General features: G+C 42.7%; 1 protein-coding gene across 6 annotated transcripts in view; it reads left to right on the top strand.

Annotated features, from left to right (window-relative positions):
- The window catches only part of RNF44 (ring finger protein 44), a 928,909-nt gene that overhangs the window by 534,481 nt on the left and 372,105 nt on the right, over positions 1-22,323 (top strand). For 5 of the 6 annotated variants that reach the window (XM_053717041.1, XM_053717039.1, XM_053717040.1 and 2 more), the window contains one exon: positions 134-298. The exons of the other annotated variant lie outside the window; for it this stretch is intronic. In XM_053717041.1, the coding sequence (XP_053573016.1) occupies positions 134-298 (165 nt within the window). The remainder of the gene's footprint in view (positions 1-133; positions 299-22,323) is intronic. 6 annotated transcript variants of the gene reach the window in all.

The raw sequence follows: 22,323 nt of genomic DNA, 5'->3' as shown, positions 1-22,323 counted from the left end.
GATTTTATAAAGATTTACACTTCAGAAAGTATATCAGTAGTGCTTTGGTTCAAGTTTTAAAAACTACACTTGGTATTCAAAGTTCTAATAAAACATTAATCTTGATTGTTTTCCCCTTTCTTGCCATTTCAAGGTGCACCAGGGATCCGTCCCTTTATCATACACCGTTACAACAGTAACAACCCAAGGCTTCCCCCTGCACACTGGGCAGCACATCCCGGGGTGCAGCACCCAACAGTTGCCAGCATGTTCTGTTATGTTCAGTGGCCAGTACCCACTGTGCTGCCTGCCTCCTCCGGTGAGTGGGATCTGAAAATCAGATTAGTAGCAACTAGTGAGATAACAATATTCCATAAGAGAAATATACACGTTAATAAAAAGAATTCCTTCATAAAATGAAAGGCTATCCATTGGGTGGACAAAGAGAAACCAATAGATTGAAGACCCTGTGCAGAGAGGTAGAGAGTATGAAGACCATAAGTCATCAGTTTACAAATTAAATGAGTAATTAGTAGTCAGGATATGTAAAAATGACACACACTTACAGGTCTGTACAAAGAGAAGATGTGTGTACTGACTGACAATATTTTCAGTACGTTCATCTACTGGCCTGCTTGTAAGGTCCTTGCAGATTTGATTCTTGCATGTTTTTTTTCAGCAAGACATTTAAAAGCAACTTTGTCTCCTTCCCCTCATACCATCTAGAGCAAGGATATAAAACCTTTTCAAGTGGCGGGCCATATAGCAGTGTTTTCTCACGCAAAACTGGAAAACAGATTTTTTTAAATTCTGTTCAGATATGTATGACTTCATGGGTGTACAGCCATAGTTTAAGTTCTACTATATTATAATATGTTAAAAAAAAAAATGATTTTCAGATGCTAATAACTTTGGAATACTTTTTTTTTTTTTTTTTTGTAGGTACAGGGGTTACATTAAATCCTGACAACTATAAAGTATATCAGTTCAGTTATTTGAATTAGGATGTGCCGAAATTACTTTTTTAATATAAGGACATTTAAACAAGCCTACAGAGATAACCATTGTACCTAGCAATTTTTTATGTTGCTTGCACATGCAGTGTAGAATGATGATTCCCACAATGGCAATGATACATGAGATGCAGCCCTGATGTAGATTGTATTAAAAGGAAAATATTTTTCAAATTTAGAAAATGGTTTGAAAGAAAGAGGGAGGGATGAGTCCCTACCCTACAGAAAAATCGGTTGCAGGGGGTGAGGTGGGACCCTACACTACAGAAAGTGTTCTTGTAGGTGGGGAGGGTGAGGGGGTCCCAACACTGCAAAAGTATAAATAAAATTACTGGCAGACTGACTGCCAGTAATAAACATGGTGAGGAGGAGTGGGGAGGGAGAGCTATTGGGGGGGTGGGGTGATCATGCTTAAGCATATATGCATAAGCATGATCTATGTGAAAAATTGAGTAAAGCAGATGAATAATCTATGCAAATATGTCATTTAAATAGTCTGATTTGGCATCCCAGTTTTCAGTTATTTTGGTTTTTATGATAACATTCACAAAGCAGAATCTTTATAGAGTGTTTTTTCTCTTGTAAGGTGTATCCAGTCCACGGATTCATCCTTTACTTGTGGGATATTCTCCTTCCTAACAGGAAGTGGCAAAGAGAGCACACAGCAGAGCTCCCCCTCTAGCTCCCCCTCTAGCTCCACCCCCCAGTCATTCTCTTTGCCGGCTCTAAGCAATAGGGTCCCTCTCTGAAGGGTAAAGTGAATGTGGTGTTAGATTGTAGTTTTGTTTTCTACAAGCAAAAGTTTGTTATTTTAAATGGTACCGGTGTGTACTATTTACTCTCTAGCAGAAAAGAGATGAAGATTTCTGCAGGGAGGAAGATGATTTTAGCATGTTGTAACTAAAATCCACTGCTGTTCCCACAAAGGACTGAGGAGTACAAGAAAACTTCAGTTGGGGGGAACGGTTTGCAGGTTAGGCTGCAATAAAGTATGTTCAGTCAATTATTTCTAGACAAGACTGTGATAATGCTAGAAAAGACTGATAAGATCCCCATGAGGGAAGGGTAAGCTTTATTCAGAGACTAAGTATGGAATTGCAAGCTTACATAAAAGGGCTAATTTATGCTGGTTGACACTATTTAATGGCAAACGGTTTTTACTGATAAATATCGTTTTTTTGAGACACTTTGAAGGTTCCTTTGGGTTGCTTTCAGGGGTTGTTACCCACATGGCTATTATTAAAACTCTTAGGAGGGTTTCTTTAGGCCTCACAGCACCAGAGTAAGGTGGGAGGGGCCTAATTTCACGCCTCAGATGCGCAGTTATACTGACTAGATCTTCAGGCTGTTTCACATGGAGGGTCCTGCTGCAGTTTGAGGGCCTATAAGAAGCTTTTTTCCCCCTCAAAGCTAGTTGTGCAATCTTACCAATGCTTTAGGTACATACGGTGAAAATTTTGAAAAGTTTGCTGCATTTTTCACTGTTTTGGAAAATTGTGTGCCTTTTTTATCTCTTAAAGGCACAGTAACGTTTTTTGCAAAGTGTGTTTTTACTTGATTAAAGTGATTTCTAAGCCTGTTTGTCTTACTACTAGTCTGTTAAACATGTCTGACACTAAGGAATACCCTTGTTCAATGTGTTTAGAAGCCATGGTGGAACCCCCTCTCAAAATGTGTCCCACTTGTACTGATATGTCTATACACTTTAAAGAACATATTGTTGCATTTAAAAATGTGGCCCAAGATGATTCTCAGACAGAAGGTAATGAGGTTAGCCCGTTAACCTCTCCCCAAGTGTCACAACCAGTTACGCCCGCTCAAGCGACGCCTAGCACCTCTAGTGCGTCTAACTCTTTTACCTTACAAGACTTGGCGGCAGTTATGGATAATACCCTCTCAGTGTTTTTATCTAAACTGCCCGTGTTACCTGCAAAGCGTGATAGCTCTGTTTTAAGAACAGATTATGAGCATTTCGACGCTTTAGTAGACATATCCGATATACACTCACAACGCTCTGAAATGGGGGCGAGGGATGTGCTGTCTGAGGGAGAGATTTCCGATTCGGGAAAGGTTGCTCCTCAGACAGACTCAGATACGTTGGCTTTTAAATTTAAACTAGAACACCTCCGCTTATTGCTCAGGGAGGTATTCGTTACTCTGGATGACTGCGACCCTATGGTGGTTCCAGAGAAATTGTGTAAAATGGACAAGTACCTAGAAGTTCCTGTTTACACTGATGTGTTCCCGGTCCCTAAGAGGATTGCGGATATCATTACTAGGGAGTGGGATAAACCAGGTATTCCCTTCGTTCCCCCTCCTGTTTTTAAGAAAATGTTCCCTATATCTAACCCCATGCGGGACTCGTGGCAGACTGTCCCTAGGGTGGAGGGGGCTGTTTCTTCACTTGCTAAACGCACAACTATACCAATCGAAGACAGTTGTGCTTTTAAAGACCCTATGGATAAAAAATTAGAGGGTTTACTTAAGAAAATTTTTGTTCAACAAGGTTTTCTTCTCCAGCCTATTGCGTGCATTGTTCCTGTAACTACTGCAGCGGCTTTCTGGTTCGAGGCGCTGGAAGATGCGCTCCAGATGGAGACCTCATATGAGGACATTATGGACAGAATTAAGGCTCTTAAGCTGGCTAATTCTTTTATCACAGATGCCGCTTTCCAAGTAGCTAAGTTAGCGGCAAAAAAATCAGGTTTCGCCATTTTAGCGCGCAGGGCGTTATTGCAAAAGTCCTGGTCGGCCGATGTGTCGTCAAAATCCAAACTATTGAACATCCCTTTCAAAGGAAAGACCCTCTTTGGGCCTGAATTGAAAGAGATTATTTCAGAAATCACTGGGGGGAAAAGGCCATGCTCTCCCCCAGGACAAGTCCTTCAAGACGAAGAACAAACAAAATAATTTTCGTTCCTTTCGGAATTTAAGGAGCTTCATCCTCCCCTGCTGCAAAGCAAGAGGGTAACACTTCACAACCCAGGGCATCCTGGAAACCTTACCAGGGCTGGAACAAGGGTAAACAGGCCAAGAAGCCTGCAGCTGCCTCCAAGACAGCATGATGGGGTAGCCCCAGATCCGGGACCGGATCTAGTAGGGGGCAGACTCTCTTCGCTCAGGCCTGGGCAAGAGACGTACACGATCCCTGGGCCTTAGAGATTGTATCCCAGGGGTATCTTCTAGAATTCAAGGACTCCCCTCCAAGGGGAAGGTTCCATATTTCTCGTCTGTCTACAGACACGACAAAGAAAGAGGCGTTCTTACGCTGTGTAGAAGACCTACATACAATGGGAGTGATCCACCCAGTTCCAATTGCGGAACAAGGGCTGGGGTTTTACTCAAACCTGTTTGTGGTTCCCAAAAAAGAAGGAACTTTCAGACCAATCCTGGATCTCAAAATTCTAAACAAATTCCTCAGAGTCCCATCATTCAAGATGGAGACCATTCGGACAATCTTACCAATGATCCAGGAGGGTCAATATATGACTACCGTGGATCTAAAGGATGCGTATCTACACATTCCAATCCACAAAGATCATCACCCGTTTCTTAGGTTCGCCTTTCTGGACAAGCATTATCAGTTTGTGGCTCTCCCTTTCGGGTTGGCCACTGCTCCCAGAATTTTCACAAAGGTGCTAGGGTCCCTCCTGGCGGTGCTAAGACCGCAGGGCATAGCAGTGGCACCTTATCTAGACGACATCTTAATTCAGGCGTCGACTTTCCAAAGAGCCAAGTCTCACACGGAAATTGTAGTGGCCTTTCTGAGGTCTCACGGGTGGAAGGTGAACATCAAAAAGAGTTCTCTCTCCCCCCTCACAAGAGTTCCCTTCCTAGGAACACTAATAGACTCGGAGGTCAGAAAGTTAAAACTCTTTAACTACTTGCCGAGCTCTTCATTCCATTCCTCGGCCATCTGTAGCTCAGTGCATGGAGACAATCGGATTAATGGTAGCGGCAATGGACATAGTCCCTTTTGCACGGGTACATCTCAGACCACTGCAACTATGCATGCTCAAACAGTGGAATGGGGATTATGCAGATTTGTCTCCTCAAATACAGTTGGACCAGGGGACCAGAGATTCTCTTCTCTGGTGGTTGTCTCAGGATCACCTGTCTCAGGGAATGTGTTTCCGCAGACCAGAGTGGATCATCGTAACGACCAACGCCAGTCTGTTGGGCTGGGGTGCAGTCTGGGACTCCCTGAAAGCTCAGGGCTTATGGTCTCGGGAAGAAGCTCTTCTCCCGATAAACATTCTGGAACTGAGGGCGATATTCAACGCGCTTCAGGCATGGCCTCAGCTAGCTGCGGCCAAATTCATCAGATTTCAGTCGGACAACATCACGACTGTAGCTTATGTCAATCATCAAGGGGGAACAAGGAGTTCCTTAGCAATGATGGAAGTAACCAAAATAATCAGGTGGGCGGAGGATCACTCTTGCCACCTCTCAGCAATTCACATCCCAGGAGTAGACAACTGGGAGGCGGATTTTCTAAGCCGTCAGACTTCTCACCCGGGGGAGTGGGAACTCCACCCAGAGGTATTTGCCCAGCTGACTCAGCTATGGGGCACTCCAGAATTGGATCTGATGGCGTCCCGTCAGAATACCAAACTTCCTCTTTATGGGTCCAGGTCCCGGGATCCTCAGGCGGTGCTGATAGATGCTCTAGCAGCACCTTGGTCCTTCAATCTGGCCTATGTGTTTCCACCGTTTCCTCTCCTTCACCGTCTGGTTGCCAGAATCAAACAGGAGAGGGCGTCAGTGATTCTAATAGCGCCTGCGTGGCCACGCAGGACCTGGTATGCAGACCTAGTGGACATTTCATCCGTTCCACCATGGACTCTGCCAATGAGGCAGGACCTTCTACTACAAGGTCCTTTCAAACATCCAAATCTAATTTCTCTGCGTCTGACTGCTTGGAGATTGAACGCCTAGTTCTATCAAAGCGTGGTTTCTCTGAGTCGGTTATCGATACCCTGATTCAGGCTAGAAAGCCTGTCACCAGGAAAATCTACCATAAGATTTGGCGAAAATATCTTTGTTGGTGTGAATCCAAGGGTTACTCATGGAGTAAGATTAGGATTCCCAGGATATTGTCCTTTCTCCAAGATGGTTTGGAGAAAGGATTGTCGGCTAGTTCCTTAAAAGGACAGATATCTGCTTTGTCTATTCTTTTACACAAACGTCTGTCGGTGGTACCAGACGTTCATGCATTTACTCAGGCATTAGTCAGAATCAAGCCTGTTTATAGACCTGTGGCTCCGCCATGGAATCTGAATTTAGTTATTTCAGTTCTGCAAGGGGTTCCGTTTGAACCTTTACATTCCATAGATATTAAGCTTTTATCTTGGAAAGTTTTGTTTTTGGTAGCTATCTCTTCTGCTCGAAGAGTTTCAGAGTTATCTGCTTTACAGTGTGACTCACCTTACTTGGTGTTCCATTCAGATAAGGTAGTTTTGCGTACCAAACCCAGTTTTCTTCCTAAGGTTGTGTCTAATAAGAATATTAACCAGGAAATTGTGGTTCCTTCTCTGTGTCCTAATCCTTCTTCGAAGAAGGAACGTCTGTTACACAATCTTGATGTGGTTCGTGCTTTAAAGTTCTATTTACAAGCAACTAAAGATTTCAGACAAACAACTTCATTGTTTGTTATCTATTCTGATAAGAGGAGAGGTCAGAAGGCGACTGCTACCTCTCTTTCCTTTTGGCTGAAAAGCTTCATCCGTCTGGCCTATGAGACTACGGTCCAGCAGCCTCCTGAAACAATTACTGCTCATTCTACCAGAGCTGTGGCTTCCACATGGGCTTTTAAAAATGAGGCTTCTGTTGAACAGATTTGTAAGGCAGCGACTTGGTCTTCGCTGCATACTTTTTCCAAATTTTACAAATTCTATACTTTTGCTTCTTCGGAGGCTATTTTTGGGAGAAAGGTTTTACAAGCAGTGGTGCCTTCCGTTTAAGGTACCTGTCTTGTTCCCTCCCTTCATCCGTGTCCTAAAGCTTTGGTATTGGTATCCCACAAGTAAAGGATGAATCCGTGGACTGGATACACCTTACAAGAGAAAACAGAATTTATCCTTACCTGATAAATTACTTTCTCTTGTGGTGTATCCAGTCCACGGCCCGCCCTGGCTATTAGTCAGGTAGTTTTTTGGTTTAAACTACAGTCTCCACTGCACCCTATGGTTTCTCCTTTTTCTTCCTAACCTCCGGTCAAATGACTGGGGGGTGGAGCTAGAGGGGGAGTTATATGGACAGCTCTGCTGTGTGCTCTCTTTGCCACTTCCTGTTAGGAAGGAGAATATCCCACAAGTAAAGGATGAATCCGTGGACTGGATACACCACAAGAGAAAGTAATTTATCAGGTAAGCATAAATTCTGTTTTTTTTCATGGTAGTGAAATATCAATAAACTTGTCTGTATAGTGTAGCATTATTCCATATTTTAGATCTTCCTTACTGTAGAGTTCTTCTTTCTTTGTATATTACATAAGTAGTCTTTTATGGAAGTAATGTTTTTTTCTAAAGTTGTCCTTTTTTCCCCTCTTCTTTCAGGCTTTTCTGTACATATTTGTCTTTAATTCTCTTTATTATATGATATATCTCTAAGGCAAACATTTTGAAAAAGGTTTACTTTAACTCCTTTGGTTTAAAGAATGATTCTTTCTCCTTTCTACCAACAGTGGTAAACTATTCACTCGCAATATGGTGATTTGATGCGGTGCACATTTTAAAGTATTCTTTAGAAGCTATAAAGGATATCAGAAAGACTATTCATTCCCCACTTTGGTCCCATAGCTTCTAAAGCCTCCATTCTCATTTGGTTGTGAGTTTCAACACAGGCTTTGGGTTTGCAACAGCAGTGGCTTCATCATAGACTAGGTTTAATGATGCTTCTTTAAATAGTTATACATGTCTACTAGTAAGCATTGATTATCTTATTCATTCTTGTAGTTCTGTTTTTTTACAGATACAAGAACAATGGATTTTTCATTGCCAGTACAAAAGAGGAAAACAAATATGTCAATAAAACAGTTTCTGCAAGCAGTGGCTGACAAAGACCTATTTGTGGGACTTCGGTTTAATTGTGTTGGTCCCTAGTTTGCTTCCTGAATTTGTGTTTAGCACATTTCTTCCTACCTGTTTAAATAACTTCAAGTTGGGCTTAACGTGAAACAGAATACCCAGAGTAAAATAAAGGCTTAGTGTAGGAGACTGAAGACCTGCAAGTTGTGGAACTGATAAAACTGTTTCATTGAATGAATAAAAAATAATTTATTTTAATATTTTTGTTTCTATGCATTGCTTTTAGTTTGAATACTTTGTTAAAAGGTGAAGACAAAAAGAAAGTGCCTCATAGTGTAGATAACTCAAAACATATGTAGAGCAGTGTGTGTAAAACAGGTGAACAGGTACTCACAAGGATAGTGGCACTCTTGGTATATGAAGTGCAAACGAGCAGGCTGACGTTTCACAGCAGTCAGTACGCTGGAAAAATGTATACTCTTGTTGGCAACAGGACCGGCTGCTCGATCTCCGCAACAGAAAAAGAAACTCCTTCTGTCTGTGGTGTGGCTGTCGGAACAGTTCTGGCAGAGGGCCGAAAACCTGATTGCGCCATGAGTGCTACAGCTGATTTAAAACCAATGCTGGGAGTGTGATACCAACGATAGAGATGTGATTCACTCTTCTAAGCAAAAGTAATACTTAGACATCCGAGTATGATAAGAACATGAATTTATTTGAGCTAAAACGTGTTTCTCGGCCATGAAACGCGTTGTTTTTTCTCAAATAAATTCATGTTCTTATCATACTCGGAGGTTTAAGTATTACTTTTGCTTAGAAGAGTGAATCACATCTCTATCGTTGGTATCACACTCCCAGCATTGGTTTTAAATCGGCTGTAGCGCTCACGGCACAATCAGGTTTCCGGCCCTCTGCCAGAACTGTTCAGACAGCCACACACAGACAGAAGGAGTTTCTTTTTCTGTTGCAGAGATCCAGCAGCCGGTCCTGTTGCCAACAAGATTATACATTTTTGCAGCGTACTGACTGCTGTGAAACGTCAGACTGCTCGTTTGCACTTCTTATACCAAGAGTGCCACTATCCTTGTGAGTAGCTGTTCACCTGTTTTACACACACTGCTCTTCATATGTTTTGAGTTATCTACACTGAGGCGCTTTCTTTTTGTCTTCACCTTCTAGATCTACTGACTCACCATCGGCCTCAAGAAAAGCAGCCCACATTAGAATTGTTTCTTTTTAAAGACACAAGTCCACAGATTTCATCCTTACTTGTGGGATATCGCCTCCTGGTCAGCAGGAGGAGGCAAAGAGCACCACAGCAGAGCTGTATATATAGCTCCTCCCTTCCCTCCCTCTCCAGTCATTCTCTTTGCCTGTGTTAGTGATAGGAAGTGGTAAAGTGAGGTGTTAGTTTAGATTCTTCAATCAAGAGTTTATTGTTTTTAAAATGGTACCAGTGAGTGCTATTTTATTTTAGGGTGTAGCCGTATTCCTTGTCAGCCTCTAGAGTAGAGCTACAGGTGGCTTTAAAGCAATGGGAACTGGTGGGATTACATTCTCACTGCGCCTTCCATACTGAGTGCTGCCCTTCAGATGATGGTCTTAGCAAATATTAACTAAGACCCTGTATGTCTCCACAGAACTACAGGAGGGAGAGGACCTCTTGATCTTGTGGGACCGATCATGCTGTCGCTCAGCATAGAGGTATGTGCAGCTTTTCTCCAACATAGGTGTGTCCGGTCCACGGCGTCATCCTTACTTGTGGGATATTCTCTTCCCCAACAGGAAATGGCAAAGAGCCCAGCAAAGCTGGTCATATGATCCCTCCTAGGCTCCGCCTACCCCAGTCATTCTCTTTGCCGTTGCACAGGCAACATCTCCACGGAGATGGCTAAGAGTTTTTTGGTGTTTAAATGTAGTTTTTATTCTTCAATCAAGTGTTTGTTATTTTAAAATAGTGCTGGTATGTACTATTTACTCTGAAACAGAAAAGAGAAGAAGATTTCTGTTTGTAAGAGGAAGATGATTTTAGCAAACGTTACTAAAATCGATTGCTGTTTCCACACAGGACTGTTGAGATGAAGTAACTTCAGTTGGGGGAAGCAGTTGGCAGACTTTTCTGCCTGAGGTATGACTGGCCACATTTCTAACAAGACTTTGTAATGCTGGAAGGCTGTCATTTTCCCTATGGGAACCGGTAAGCCATTTTCTTAGATTAAGTAAAAGAATAAAGGGCTTTATAAGGGCTTATAAAACTGGTAGACATTTTTCTGGGCTAAAACGATTACTTTGCTAAGCATATTTGGCAGATTATAACTCTTTATAGTTATTATAATCTTGGGATTGTTGTTAAAAAACGGCAGGCACTGTATGGACACCTTTTTCAGATGGGGGCCTTCTCTAGTCATAGGCAGAGCCTCATTTTCGCGCCACTAATGCGCAGTTGTTTTTGGAAAGCAAGGCATGCAGATGCATGTGTGAGGAGCTAAGAACCACTGAAAAAGCTTATAGAAGGCGTCATTTGGTATCGTATTCCCCTCTGGGCTTGGTTGGGTCTCAGCAAAGCAGATATCTGGGACTGTATAGGGGTTAAATGTAAAAACGGCTCCGGTTCCGTTATTTTAAAGGTTAAAGCTTTCAAATTTGGTGTGCAATACTTTTAAGGCTTTAAGACACTGTGGTGTTTTGGTGAATTTTGAACAATTGCTTCATGTTTTTTCGCATATTCAGTAATAAAGTGTGTTCTGTTTAAAATTTAAAGTGACAGTAACGGTTTTATTTTAAAACGTTTTTTGTGCTTTGTTGACAAGTTTAAGCCTGTTTAACATGTCTGAACCATCAGATAAGCGATGTTCTATATGTATGAAAGCCAATGTGCCTCCACATTTAAATATATGTGATAATTGTGACATAGTGTCCAAACAAAGTAGGGACAATGATGCCACAGATAATAATAGTGCCCAAGATGATTCTTCAGATGAGGGGAGTAAGCATGGTACTGCATCATCCCCTTCTGTGTCTACACCAGTTTTGCCCACACAAGAGGCCCCTAGTACATCTAGTGCGCCAATACTTATTACCATGCAACAATTAACGGCTGTTATGGATAATTCTATTGCAAATATTTTATCTAAAATGCCTACTTATCAGAGAAAGCATGATTGCTCTGTTTTAAACACTGAAGAGCAAGAGGACGCTGATGATAACGTTTCTGACATACCCTCACACCAATCTGAAGGGGCCAGGAGGGAAGTTTTGTCTGAGGGAGAAATTTCAGATTCAGGAAAAATTTCTCATCAAGCTGAACCTGATGTTGTAACATTTAAATTTAAATTAGAACATTTCCGCGCACTGCTTAAGGAGGTATTATCTACTCCTGATGATTGTGACAATTTGGTCATTCCAGAGAAATTATGTAAGATGGACAAGTTCCTAGAGGTTCCGGTGCCCCCCGATGTTTTTCCGATACCCAAGCGGGTGGAGGACATAGTAAATAAGGAAGGGGAAAGGCCCGGCATACCTTTTGTTCCTCCCCCTATATTTAAGAAATTATTTCCTATAGTCGACCCCAGAAAGGACTTATGGCAGACAGTCCCTAAGGTCGAGGGGGCGGTCTCTACTCTAAACAAACGCACTACTATTCCCATAGAGGATAGTTGTGCCTTCAAAGATCCTATGGATAAAAAATTAGAGGCTTTGCTTAAAAAGATTTTTGTTCAGCAAGGTTACCTTCTACAACCAATTTCATGCATTGTTCCTGTCACTACGGCAGCGTGTTTCTGGTTCGAAGAACTAGAAAAGTCGCTCAATAAAGAATCTTCGTATGAGGAGGTTATGGACAGAGTTCAAGCACTTAAATTGGCTAACTCTTTTATTCTGGATGCCGCTTTGCAATTAGCTAGATTAGCGGCGAAAAATTCAGGGTTTGCTATCGTGGCGCGCAGAGCGCTTTGGCTAAAGTCTTGGTCAGCGGATGTGTCTTCCAAGACAAAATTGCTTAACATCCCTTTCAAGGGCAAAACACTGTTTGGTCCTGATTTGAAAGAGATTATTTCAGACATTACCGGGGGAAAGGGCCACGCCCTTCCTCAGGATAGGTCTTTTAAGGCTAGAAATAAGCCTAATTTTCGTCCCTTTCGCAGAAACGGACCAGCCTCTACTTCTACATCCTCTAAGCAAGAGGGTAATACTTCTCAACCCAAACCAGCCTGGAGACCGATGCAAGGCTGGAACAAGGGTAAGCAGGCCAAGAAGCCTGCCACTGCTACCAAAACAGCATGAAGGGATGGCCCCCGATCCGGGACCGGATCTGGTGGGGGCAGACTTTCTCTCTTTGCTCAGGCCTGGGCAAGAGATGTTCAGGATCCTTGGGCACTAGAAATAGTTTCTCAAGGTTATCTCCTTGAATTCAAGGAACTACCCCCAAGGGGAAGGTTCCACAGGTCTCAATTATCTTCAAACCAAATAAAGAGACAGGCATTCTTACATTGTGTAGAAGACCTGTTAAAGATGGGAGTAATTCATCCAGTTCCAATAGGAGAACAAGGGATGGGGTTTTACTCCAACCTGTTCATAGTTCCCAAAAAAGAGGGAACATTCAGACCAATTTTAGATCTCAAGATCTTAAACAAATTTCTCAGGGTTCCATCGTTCAAAATGGAAACCATTCGAACGATCCTTCCTACCATCCAGGAAGGTCAGTTTATGACCACGGTGGATTTAAAGGATGCGTACCTACATATTCCTATCCACAAGGAACATCATCCGTTCCTAAGGTTCGCTTTTCTGGACAAGCATTACCAGTTTGTGGCACTTCCATTCGGATTAGCCACTGCTCCGAGAATTTTCACAAAGGTACTAGGGTCCCTTCTAGCGGTTCTAAGACCAAGGGGCATTGCAGTAGTACCGTACTTGGACGACATCCTGATTCAAGCGTCGTCTCTGTCAAAAGCAAAGGCTCATATGGACATCGTCCTAGCCTTTCTCAGATCTCACGGATGGAAAGTGAACATAGAAAAAAGTTCTCTTTCCTCGTCAACAAGAGTTCCCTTCTTGGGAACAATAATAGACTCCTTAGAAATGAGGATTTTTCTGACAGAGGTCAGAAAATCAAAACTTCTAAGCTCTTGTCAAGTACTTCATTCTGTTCTTCGTCCTTCCATAGCGCAGTGCATGGAAGTAATAGGATTGATGGTTGCAGCAATGGACATAGTTCCTTTTGCACGAATTCATCTAAGACCATTACAACTGTGCATGCTCAGACAGTGGCATGGGGATTATACAGACTTGTCTCCGACGATTCAAGTAGATCAAAGGACCAGAGATTCACTTCGTTGGTGGCTGATCCCGGACAACCTGTCGCAGGGAATGAGCTTCCGCAGACCAGAGTGGGTCATTGTCACGACCGACGCCAGTCTGGTGGGCTGGGGCGCGGTCTGGGGACCCCTGAAAGCTCAGGGTCTATGGTCTCGGGAAGAATCTCTTCTCCCGATAAACATTCTGGAACTGAGAGCGATATTCAATGCTCTCAAAGCTTGGCCTCATCTAGCAAAGGCCAAATTCATAAGGTTTCAATCAGACAACATGACGACAGTTGCATATATCAACCATCAGGGGGGAACAAGGAGTTCCTTGGCGATGGAGGAAGTGACCAAGATAATTCAATGGGCGGAGGATCACTCCTGCCACTTGTCTGCAATCCACATCCCAGGAGTGGAAAATTGGGAAGCGGATTTTCTGAGTCGTCAGACATTCCATCCGGGGGAGTGGGAACTCCATCCGGAAATCTTTGCCCAAATAACTCGATTATGGGGCATTCCAGACATGGATCTGATGGCCTCTCGTCAGAACTTCAAGGTTCCTTGTTACGGGTCCAGATCCAGGGATCCCAAGGCGACTCTAGTGGATGCACTAGTAGCACCTTGGACCTTCAACCTAGCTTATGTATTCCCACCGTTTCCTCTCATTCCCAGGCTGGTAGCCAGGATCAATCAGGAGAGGGCTTCGGTGATCTTGATAGCTCCTGCGTGGCCACGCAGGACTTGGTATGCAGACCTGGTGAATATGTCATCGGCTCCACCATGGAAGCTACCTTTTGAGACAGGACCTTCTTGTTCAAGGTCCATTCGAACATCCGAATCTGGTTTCCCTCCAACTGACTGCTTGGAGATTGAACGCTTGATTTTATCAAAGCGTGGGTTTTCAGATTCTGTAATAGATACTCTGATTCAGGCTAGAAAGCCCGTAACTAGAAAAATTTACCATAAGATATGGAAAAGATATATCTGTTGGTGTGAATCTAAAGGATTCCCCTGGAACAAGATAAAAATTCCTAAGATTCTATCCTTTCTACAAGAAGGTTTGGAGAAAGGATTATCTGCAAGTTCTCTGAAGGGACAGATCTCTGCGTTATCTGTTTTACTTCACAAAAGGCTGGCAGCTGTGCCAGACGTTCAAGCGTTTGTTCAGGCTCTGGTTAGAATCAAGCCTGTTTACAGACCTTTGACTCCTCCCTGGAGTCTTAATCTAGTTCTTTCAGTTCTTCAAGGGGTTCCTTTTGAACCCTTACATTCCGTAGATATTAAGTTATTATCTTGGAAAGTTTTGTTTTTGGTTGCAATTTCTTCTGCTAGAAGAGTTTCTGAGTTATCTGCTCTGCAGTGTTCTCCGCCTTATCTGGTGTTCCATGCAGATAAGGTGGTTTTGCGTACTAAACCTGGTTTTCTTCCGAAAGTTGTTTCCAACAAGAATATTAACCAGGAGATAGTTGTACCTTCTTTGTGTCCGAATCCAGTTTCAAAGAAGGAACGTTTGTTACACAATTTGGACGTAGTCCGTGCTCTAAAATTCTATTTAGAGGCCACTAAAGATTTCAGACAAACATCTTCTTTGTTTGTTGTTTATTCTGGTAAAAGGAGAGGTCAAAAGGCAACTTCTACCTCTCTTTCTTTTTGGCTTAAAAGCATTATCCGATTGGCTTATGAGACTGCCGGACGGCAGCCTCCTGAAAGAATCACAGCTCACTCCACTAGGGCTGTGGCTTCCACATGGGCCTTCAAGAACGAGGCTTCTGTTGACCAGATATGTAAGGCAGCGACTTGGTCTTCACTGCACACTTTTGCCAAATTTTACAAATTTGATACTTTTGCTTCTTCAGAGGCTATTTTTGGGAGAAAGGTTTTGCAAGCCGTGGTGCCTTCCATTTAGGTGACCTGATTTGCTCCCTCCCTTCATCCGTGTCCTAAAGCTTTGGTATTGGTTCCCACAAGTAAGGATGACGCCGTGGACCGGACACACCTATGTTGGAGAAAACAGAATTTATGCTTACCTGATAAATTACTTTCTCCAACGGTGTGTCCGGTCCACGGCCCGCCCTGGTTTTTTTAATCAGGTCTGATGAATTATTTTCTCTAACTACAGTCACCACGGTATCATATGGTTTCTCCTATGCATATTTCCTCCTGTACGTTGGTCGAATGACTGGGGTAGGCGGAGCCTAGGAGGGATCATATGACCAGCTTTGCTGGGCTCTTTGCCATTTCCTGTTGGGGAAGAGAATATCCCACAAGTAAGGATGACGCCGTGGACCGGACACACCGTTGGAGAAAGTAATTTATCAGGTAAGCATAAATTCTGTTTTTATGTTCTGGGACATTAATTACCTCAGAAAAGGCTGTAGCTGTTACCTATCTGATAGTGGGGGAAATAGACCTTTATTGATCAGGGCTACCCTTAGTACTATGTACCACTCGGCTCAAGACATGTAGTGGGTGTATCTCACGACTAGGGTCTATGTTGTTGTAAAATAAGGCTCCTACTGTTAAGAATGACTTTATTTTTTTTTTATGGTGCTGTGGGCGAGACGCTGGGGACACTTGTTACGGAGCTCGGATACTAAGGCTCCGGTGTAGGGTTGTGTGTGTTTACTGTGGCAGTAGTTTGTTTATTAGGTTGCTATTTGTCTTTGACCGGTGATCGCATATTATTACTTATCCGGAAGATCAAGGAGTTCGTCTTACCACCCACAAAGGGCGGGGTTATCTTCGCACGCTTTAGGAGAAGCTGCGCAATTGTTTTCCAACATCTGAAACCCGGCAGAGGATTTCAGCAGACTGCAAAACGTTTCGCTAAGACCGCATGGTTGTAGACTAAAGCAGGCGGTCTTAGGCGTTCTGTAGATTAGCAGGCAGTGGTCAGTGTACCGTGGGGGCAGGTAGGCGCCTCAGCAGAGCTGTTGAGGCGGAAAGGTGCACTTTTTCTTTTAGTTATGCAGTAACTAGATTTAACTATCAGTATTTTTTGTGCGCAGTAAAATTTTTAGTTTTAAAATTTAAAGGCACAGTATACTCTCTGTTTCAGAGGATATTGACAACTTTATTATTAGACTGTTACCATATTTTTTGTGTCTTAGGTAAAGTTAATGGTTTTTATATTTAAAGAGCCACGACCAAAATTTGCCTTTGCTTTATTTTTTATCATGGACAGTCTTCAGAACGTGACATGTTCCATGTGTTTGAATGCCAATGTGGAACCTCCTGTTACTTTTTGTCCCTCATGTACTGAGAGGGCACTACAGTTTAGAGAGCACATTTTCTTTGATAAAAATTTGACAAAAGTGGATGCTTCCCAGGGCTCTACTGATGAGATACAGAGTATGCCACAACTTTCTCCCCAAGCGTCACAGCCCTTAACGCCCGCTCAAGCGGAGCCAAGTACCTCTGCAGCCTCTGCTGCGATTAACTTAAAGAACATAGCTGCTGTTATGTCATCTACATTTTCAGATGCGTTATCTGCCTTTCCCGTATTCCAAGGCAAACGCAGAAGGAAGGAAACCCACATGGTCAATACAGCTTCTGATGCTTTGATGGCGATTTCAGATGTACCCTCCTAGAACTCTGAATTGGAGGGTATGGAGGTCCTATCCGAAGGTGAACTTTCTGATTCAGGAAGTGTCCTGCCAATGACAGATTCAGAAGTGGTTTCCTTCAGGTTTAAACTTGTACACCTCCGCCTGTTATTGAGGGAGGTTTTGGTTACTCTGGACGACTGCGATACAATTGTGGTTCCTCCAGAGAAATTGAGTAAGTTGGACAGATATCTAGAAGTCCCTTCTTATTCTGATGTTTTTCCAGTTCCTAAGAGAACTTCAGAGATTATTGCTAAAGAATGGGAGAGTCCAGGTATTCCATTCTCTCCTTCTCCCTTTTTCAAGAAGATGTACCCTATAGCTGATGCTATTAGGGAATCTTGACAGACGGTCCCTAAGTTGGAAGGAGCTATTTCCACCTTGGCTAAACGAACTACCATTCCTATTGAGGATAGTTGTGCTTTCAAAGACCCTATGGATAAAAAATTGGAGGGTCTCCTTAAAAAGATCTATGTTCATCAGGGGTTGCTATTGCAACCGGCGGCCTGCATTGTTACGGTTACAAGTGCGGCTGCTTATTGGTTTGATGCTCTGGAGGAATCTCTTAAAACTGAGACTTCTTTGGAAGAAATACAGGATAGGATTAAAGCTCTTAAATTAGCTAATTCATTTATTACGGATGCTTCTCTGCAGATTACCAAATTGGCGGCTAAGAGTTTGGGGTTTTCCATCTTAGCACGCAGAGCCTTATGGTTGAAATCTTGGTCTGTGGATGTGTCATCAAAGTCTAAGCTTTTGGCTATTCCTTACAAGGGGAAGACCCTGTTCGGACCTGAGTTGAAGGAAATTATTTCTGACATCACGGGAGGCAAGGGTCATCTCCTCCCTCAGGTTAAGAAATCCAAACAGAGAAGTCGACAGAGTAATTTTCGTTCCTTTCGAAACTTCAAGGGAATCTCCCCTTCCTCTTCCTCTAAGCAGGAAGGTAACTATTCGCAAACCAAGTCTACCTGGAGACCAAACCAGTCTTGGAACAAGGGTAAGCAATCTAAGAAGCCTGCTGCTGCTCCCAAGTCAGCATGAAGGGTTGGCCCCTGATCCGGGACCGGATCTAGTAGGGGGCAGACTGTCTTTCTTCATCCAGGCTTAGCTGAGAGATGTTCAGGATCCCTGGGCAATAGATATAGTGTCTCAGGGATACAAACTGGAATTCAGAAATTCTTCCCCCAGAGGAAGGTTTCTTCTTTCACGATTATCTGTAGACTTGATAAAAAGAGAGGCGTTCTTACACTGTGTAAGAGACCTCTCCTCTACGATTATCTGTAGACCAATTCAGGAACAGGGACAGGGGTTTTATTCAAATCTGCTTGTAAAAAAGAGGGAACTTTCAGACCTATCTTAGATCTCAAGAGTCTAAACAAGTTTCTCAGAGTTCCATCTTTCAAGATGGAAACTATTCGTACCATTCTTCCATTGATCCAGGAGGGTCAATTTATGACAACGGTGGATCTAAAGGATGCATATCTTCATGCTCCTATCCACAGAGATCATCACAAGTTCCTGAGGTTTGCCTTTCTGGACCAACATTTTCAGTTTGTGGCTCTCCCTTTCGGTCTTGCCACGGCGCCAAGAATTTTCACAAAAGTTCTGGGGTCTTTATTGGCGGTTCTAAGCCGCGGGGCATCGTGGTGGCGCCTTATCTGGACGATATACTGATCCAGGCGTTATCATTTCAACTGACAAGGTCCCATACCGACATTGTGCTTTCCTTCCTAAGGACCCACAGGTGGAAGGTAAACCTGGAAAAGAGTTTGTTAGTTCCTCAGACAAGAGTACCATTTCTGGGAACTCTAATCGACTCTATTTCGATGAAGATTTTTCTGACAGAGGTCAGAAAGTAAAAAATTCTGTATGCATGTCGAACCATTCAGTCCAATCCTCGTCCGTCAGTGGCTCAGTGCATGGAGGTAATCGGATTGATGGTGGTGGCAATGGACATCGTTCCATTTGCTCGATTTCATCTCAGGCCTCTGCAATTAAGCATGCTCAGGCAGTGGAATGGAGATTATACAGATTTGTCTCCTCGAATAAATCTAGATCAGGAGACAAGGGACTCTCTTCTATGGTGGTTGTCGCTGGATCATCTATCCCAGTGGACATGCTTCCGCAGACCCTCATGGGTGATAGTGACAACGGGTGCCAGCCTGTTAGGGAGTTCCAGACTGCTCCCCATCCTAAGGGCTCAGGGTGTATGGACTCAGGCAGAGTCTCTCTTTCCCATCAATATCCTAGAGTTGAGAGCAATATTCAATGCACTTCGGGTTTGGCCTCAGTTGGCTTTGGCCCAATTCATCAGATTCCAATCGGACAACATAACGACGGTAGCTTACATCAATCATCAGGGAGGAACAAGGAGTTCCTTAGCGATGACAGAAGTAGCCAAGATAATACAATGGGCGGAGTCTCACTCTTGCCATCTGTCAGCGATCCACATTCCAGGGGTGGAAAACTGGGAAGCAGATTTTCTGAGCAGACAGACATTTCATCCGGGAGAGTGGGAACTCCATCCGGAGGTATTTTCCAACCCGATTCTCAGATGGGGCAGGCCGGAGTTGGATCTCATGGCATCTCGTCATAATGCCAAGCTTCCGAGATACGGGTCCAGGTCCAGGGATCCCCAGGCCGAGCTGATAGATGCCTTGGCAGTGCCTTGGTCTTTCAGTCTAGCTTATGTATTCCCTCCATTTGCTCTCCTTCCCCGGGTGATTGCTCGAGTCAAACAGGAGAGGGCATTGGTGTTCCTCATCGCCCCCGCGTGACCTCGCAGGATTTGGTATACCGATCTGGTGGACATGTCATCTCAGCCACCGTGGAAGCTCCCATTGAGGAAAGACCTCATTCAGGGTCCCTTCCATCATCCGAATCTAGTTTCTCTGCAGCTGACTGCTTAGAGATTGAACGCTTAATTTTATCTAAGCAAGGTTTTTCTGATTCGGTCATAGATACCTTAATTCAGGCACGTAAGCCTGTTACTAGGAAAATTTACCATAAGATATGGCGTTAATATCTTTATTGGTGTGAATCCAAGGGCTACTAATGGAGTAGGGTTAGGATTTCCAGGATTTTGTCTTTTCTCCAAGAAGGATTGATGAAGGGGTTGTTAGCGAGTTCCTTAAAGGGACAGATTTCTGCTTTATCTATTTTGTTACACAAGCATCTGGCAGATGTTCCAGATGTACAATCTTTTTGACAGGCTCTGACTAGAATCAGGCCTGTATTTAGACCAATTGCTCCTCCTTGGAGTTTAAATTTAGTTCTTAGAGTTCTTCATGGGGTTCCGTTTGAACCTATGCATTCCATAGATATTAAGTTATTATCTTGGAAAGTTTTATTTCTGGTTGCTATTTCTTCTGCTCGAAGAGTATCTGAGATTTCGGCATTGCAATATGATTCTCCTAATCTTATTTTCCATTCGAATAAGGTGGTGTTACGTACTAAACCTGGTTTTCTTCCTAAAGTTGTTTTAAACAAGAATATTAATCAGGAAATTGTTGTTCCTTCCTTGTGTCCTAATCCTTCTTCAAAGAAGGAACGTATGTTGCATAATTTAGATGTAGTCCGTGCTTTGAAGTTCTACTTACAAGCGACTAAGGATTTTCATCAATCATCTTCCTTGTTTGTCATTTTTTCAGGGAAACGTAGGGGTCAGAAAGCTACGGCTACCTCTTTCTTTTTGGCTGAAGAGTGTCATCCGTTTTGCATATGAGACTGCTGGAGAGCAGCCTCCTGAACGAATTATGGCTCATTCCACTAGGGCTGTGGCTTCCTCATGGGCATTCAAAAATGATGCTTCTGTTGAACAGATTTACAAAGCTGCAACTTGGTTGTCTCTTCACACTTTTTCCAAATTTTACAAATTTGATACCTTTGCCTTGGCTGAGGCTGTTTTTGGGAGGAAATCATTGTGTCTTTAAAAAAAATGTATGCTTACCTGATAAATTTGTTTCTTTTTAGACATGAGTCCACGGCCCGCCCTGTTTCTATGAGACCGGTTTTGATTTTTGTTAAACTTCAGTCACCTCTGCTCCTTGGCTTTTCCTTTCTCTTCCTAACTTCGGTCGAATGACTGGAGTGGTAGGGAAGGGAGTAGCTATATATACAGCTCTGCTGTGGTGCTCTTTGCCTCCTCCTGCTGACCAAGAGGCGATATCCCACAAGTAAGAATGAAATCTGTGGACTCATCGTGTCTAAAAAGAAACAAATTTATCAGGTAAGCATAAATTTTCTTATTTTTATCACAGCGGACTTGCTTGCTCCTCCACGGACTTTATTTTTCACAGTGAACTTTATTTTATTTTATATTTTATATATTCACATTGATTATCACTTGCAAGTGCTATAACATTTATATATTTTTTATAGTTTCCACCATTTTCAAGTGTCGTCATTTTTATTTTTTACACTGTTTTTCACCATTGTTGTTTTTTATATTACCTCTGGGAGGTTATCATATATTTTTATTTTATACCGATATTCATATTGTCATATGTTACGTCTATATTGATAGTACATATATTCATTTATGCAACCACTCTTCGCAAGCAACTAGTTGCACACCTATCTCCCCCCCCAGCGCACCCTATCCCTATGCTCTTTGCATAGTTTTTAAATTACTTTGTTAAAAGCAGTTAACAGTATTTGTAACAGTGCCGGGCCCTCTCCTGAAAAATGTAGAAGAGTGTTTCACATAGTGTTTCCAGCATGTAGATACCTGGACTACGTAATGCATTTTCTTAGCTGTAAAAAAAAAATGTAAGGGACAACAAGTTTTATGATTTCCATGTTAAAGGCAGGACAAAAAAAAGTAATTGATTCCATAGGGCTTGATGATGAAGCAAATTTTGTAACTACCATGGTGTGTAGTGTTAGCCAAGCAATGGCTAGGCCCTTTAGCCACAATGCCATTCCAAAAGGAGACATTTTGTACTTTGCACACGCACCAGTAGTGTGGTTAACCCTCAGGAATACAATTTTAAAGACAGAGGATTTTCATTTCAGCCTGAATTAAAAACAAAATCTGAACAAAGTTAGCAATCGTAAGGAAACTAAATACTTCTTAGACTTGCAATAACAATTCCTACTAGCAGACTCAGGTGAGTTAAAATTGTTACTGGCAGATTAACTGCCAGTGGCAAACATTGCAGGGAAGAGTGGAAGGGTTAGAGAGCTGTTTGGGGGAGGGTCAATACCTTGGGTTGTCTACTTAAAAATATAAATATATATATTTACATACATACAAATATATACTATCGTATGCAAAAGTTTAGGCACCCCTGACAATTTCCATGATTTTCATTTATAAATAGTTGGGTGTTTTGGATCAGCAATTTAATTTTGATCTATCAAATAACTGAAGGACACAGTAATATTTCAGTAG

This window comes from Bombina bombina, chromosome 6 (genome assembly GCF_027579735.1).
Source record: "Bombina bombina isolate aBomBom1 chromosome 6, aBomBom1.pri, whole genome shotgun sequence".
NCBI lineage: Eukaryota > Metazoa > Chordata > Amphibia > Anura > Bombinatoridae > Bombina > Bombina bombina.
This window is presented reverse-complemented; position numbering and strand designations above follow the sequence as displayed.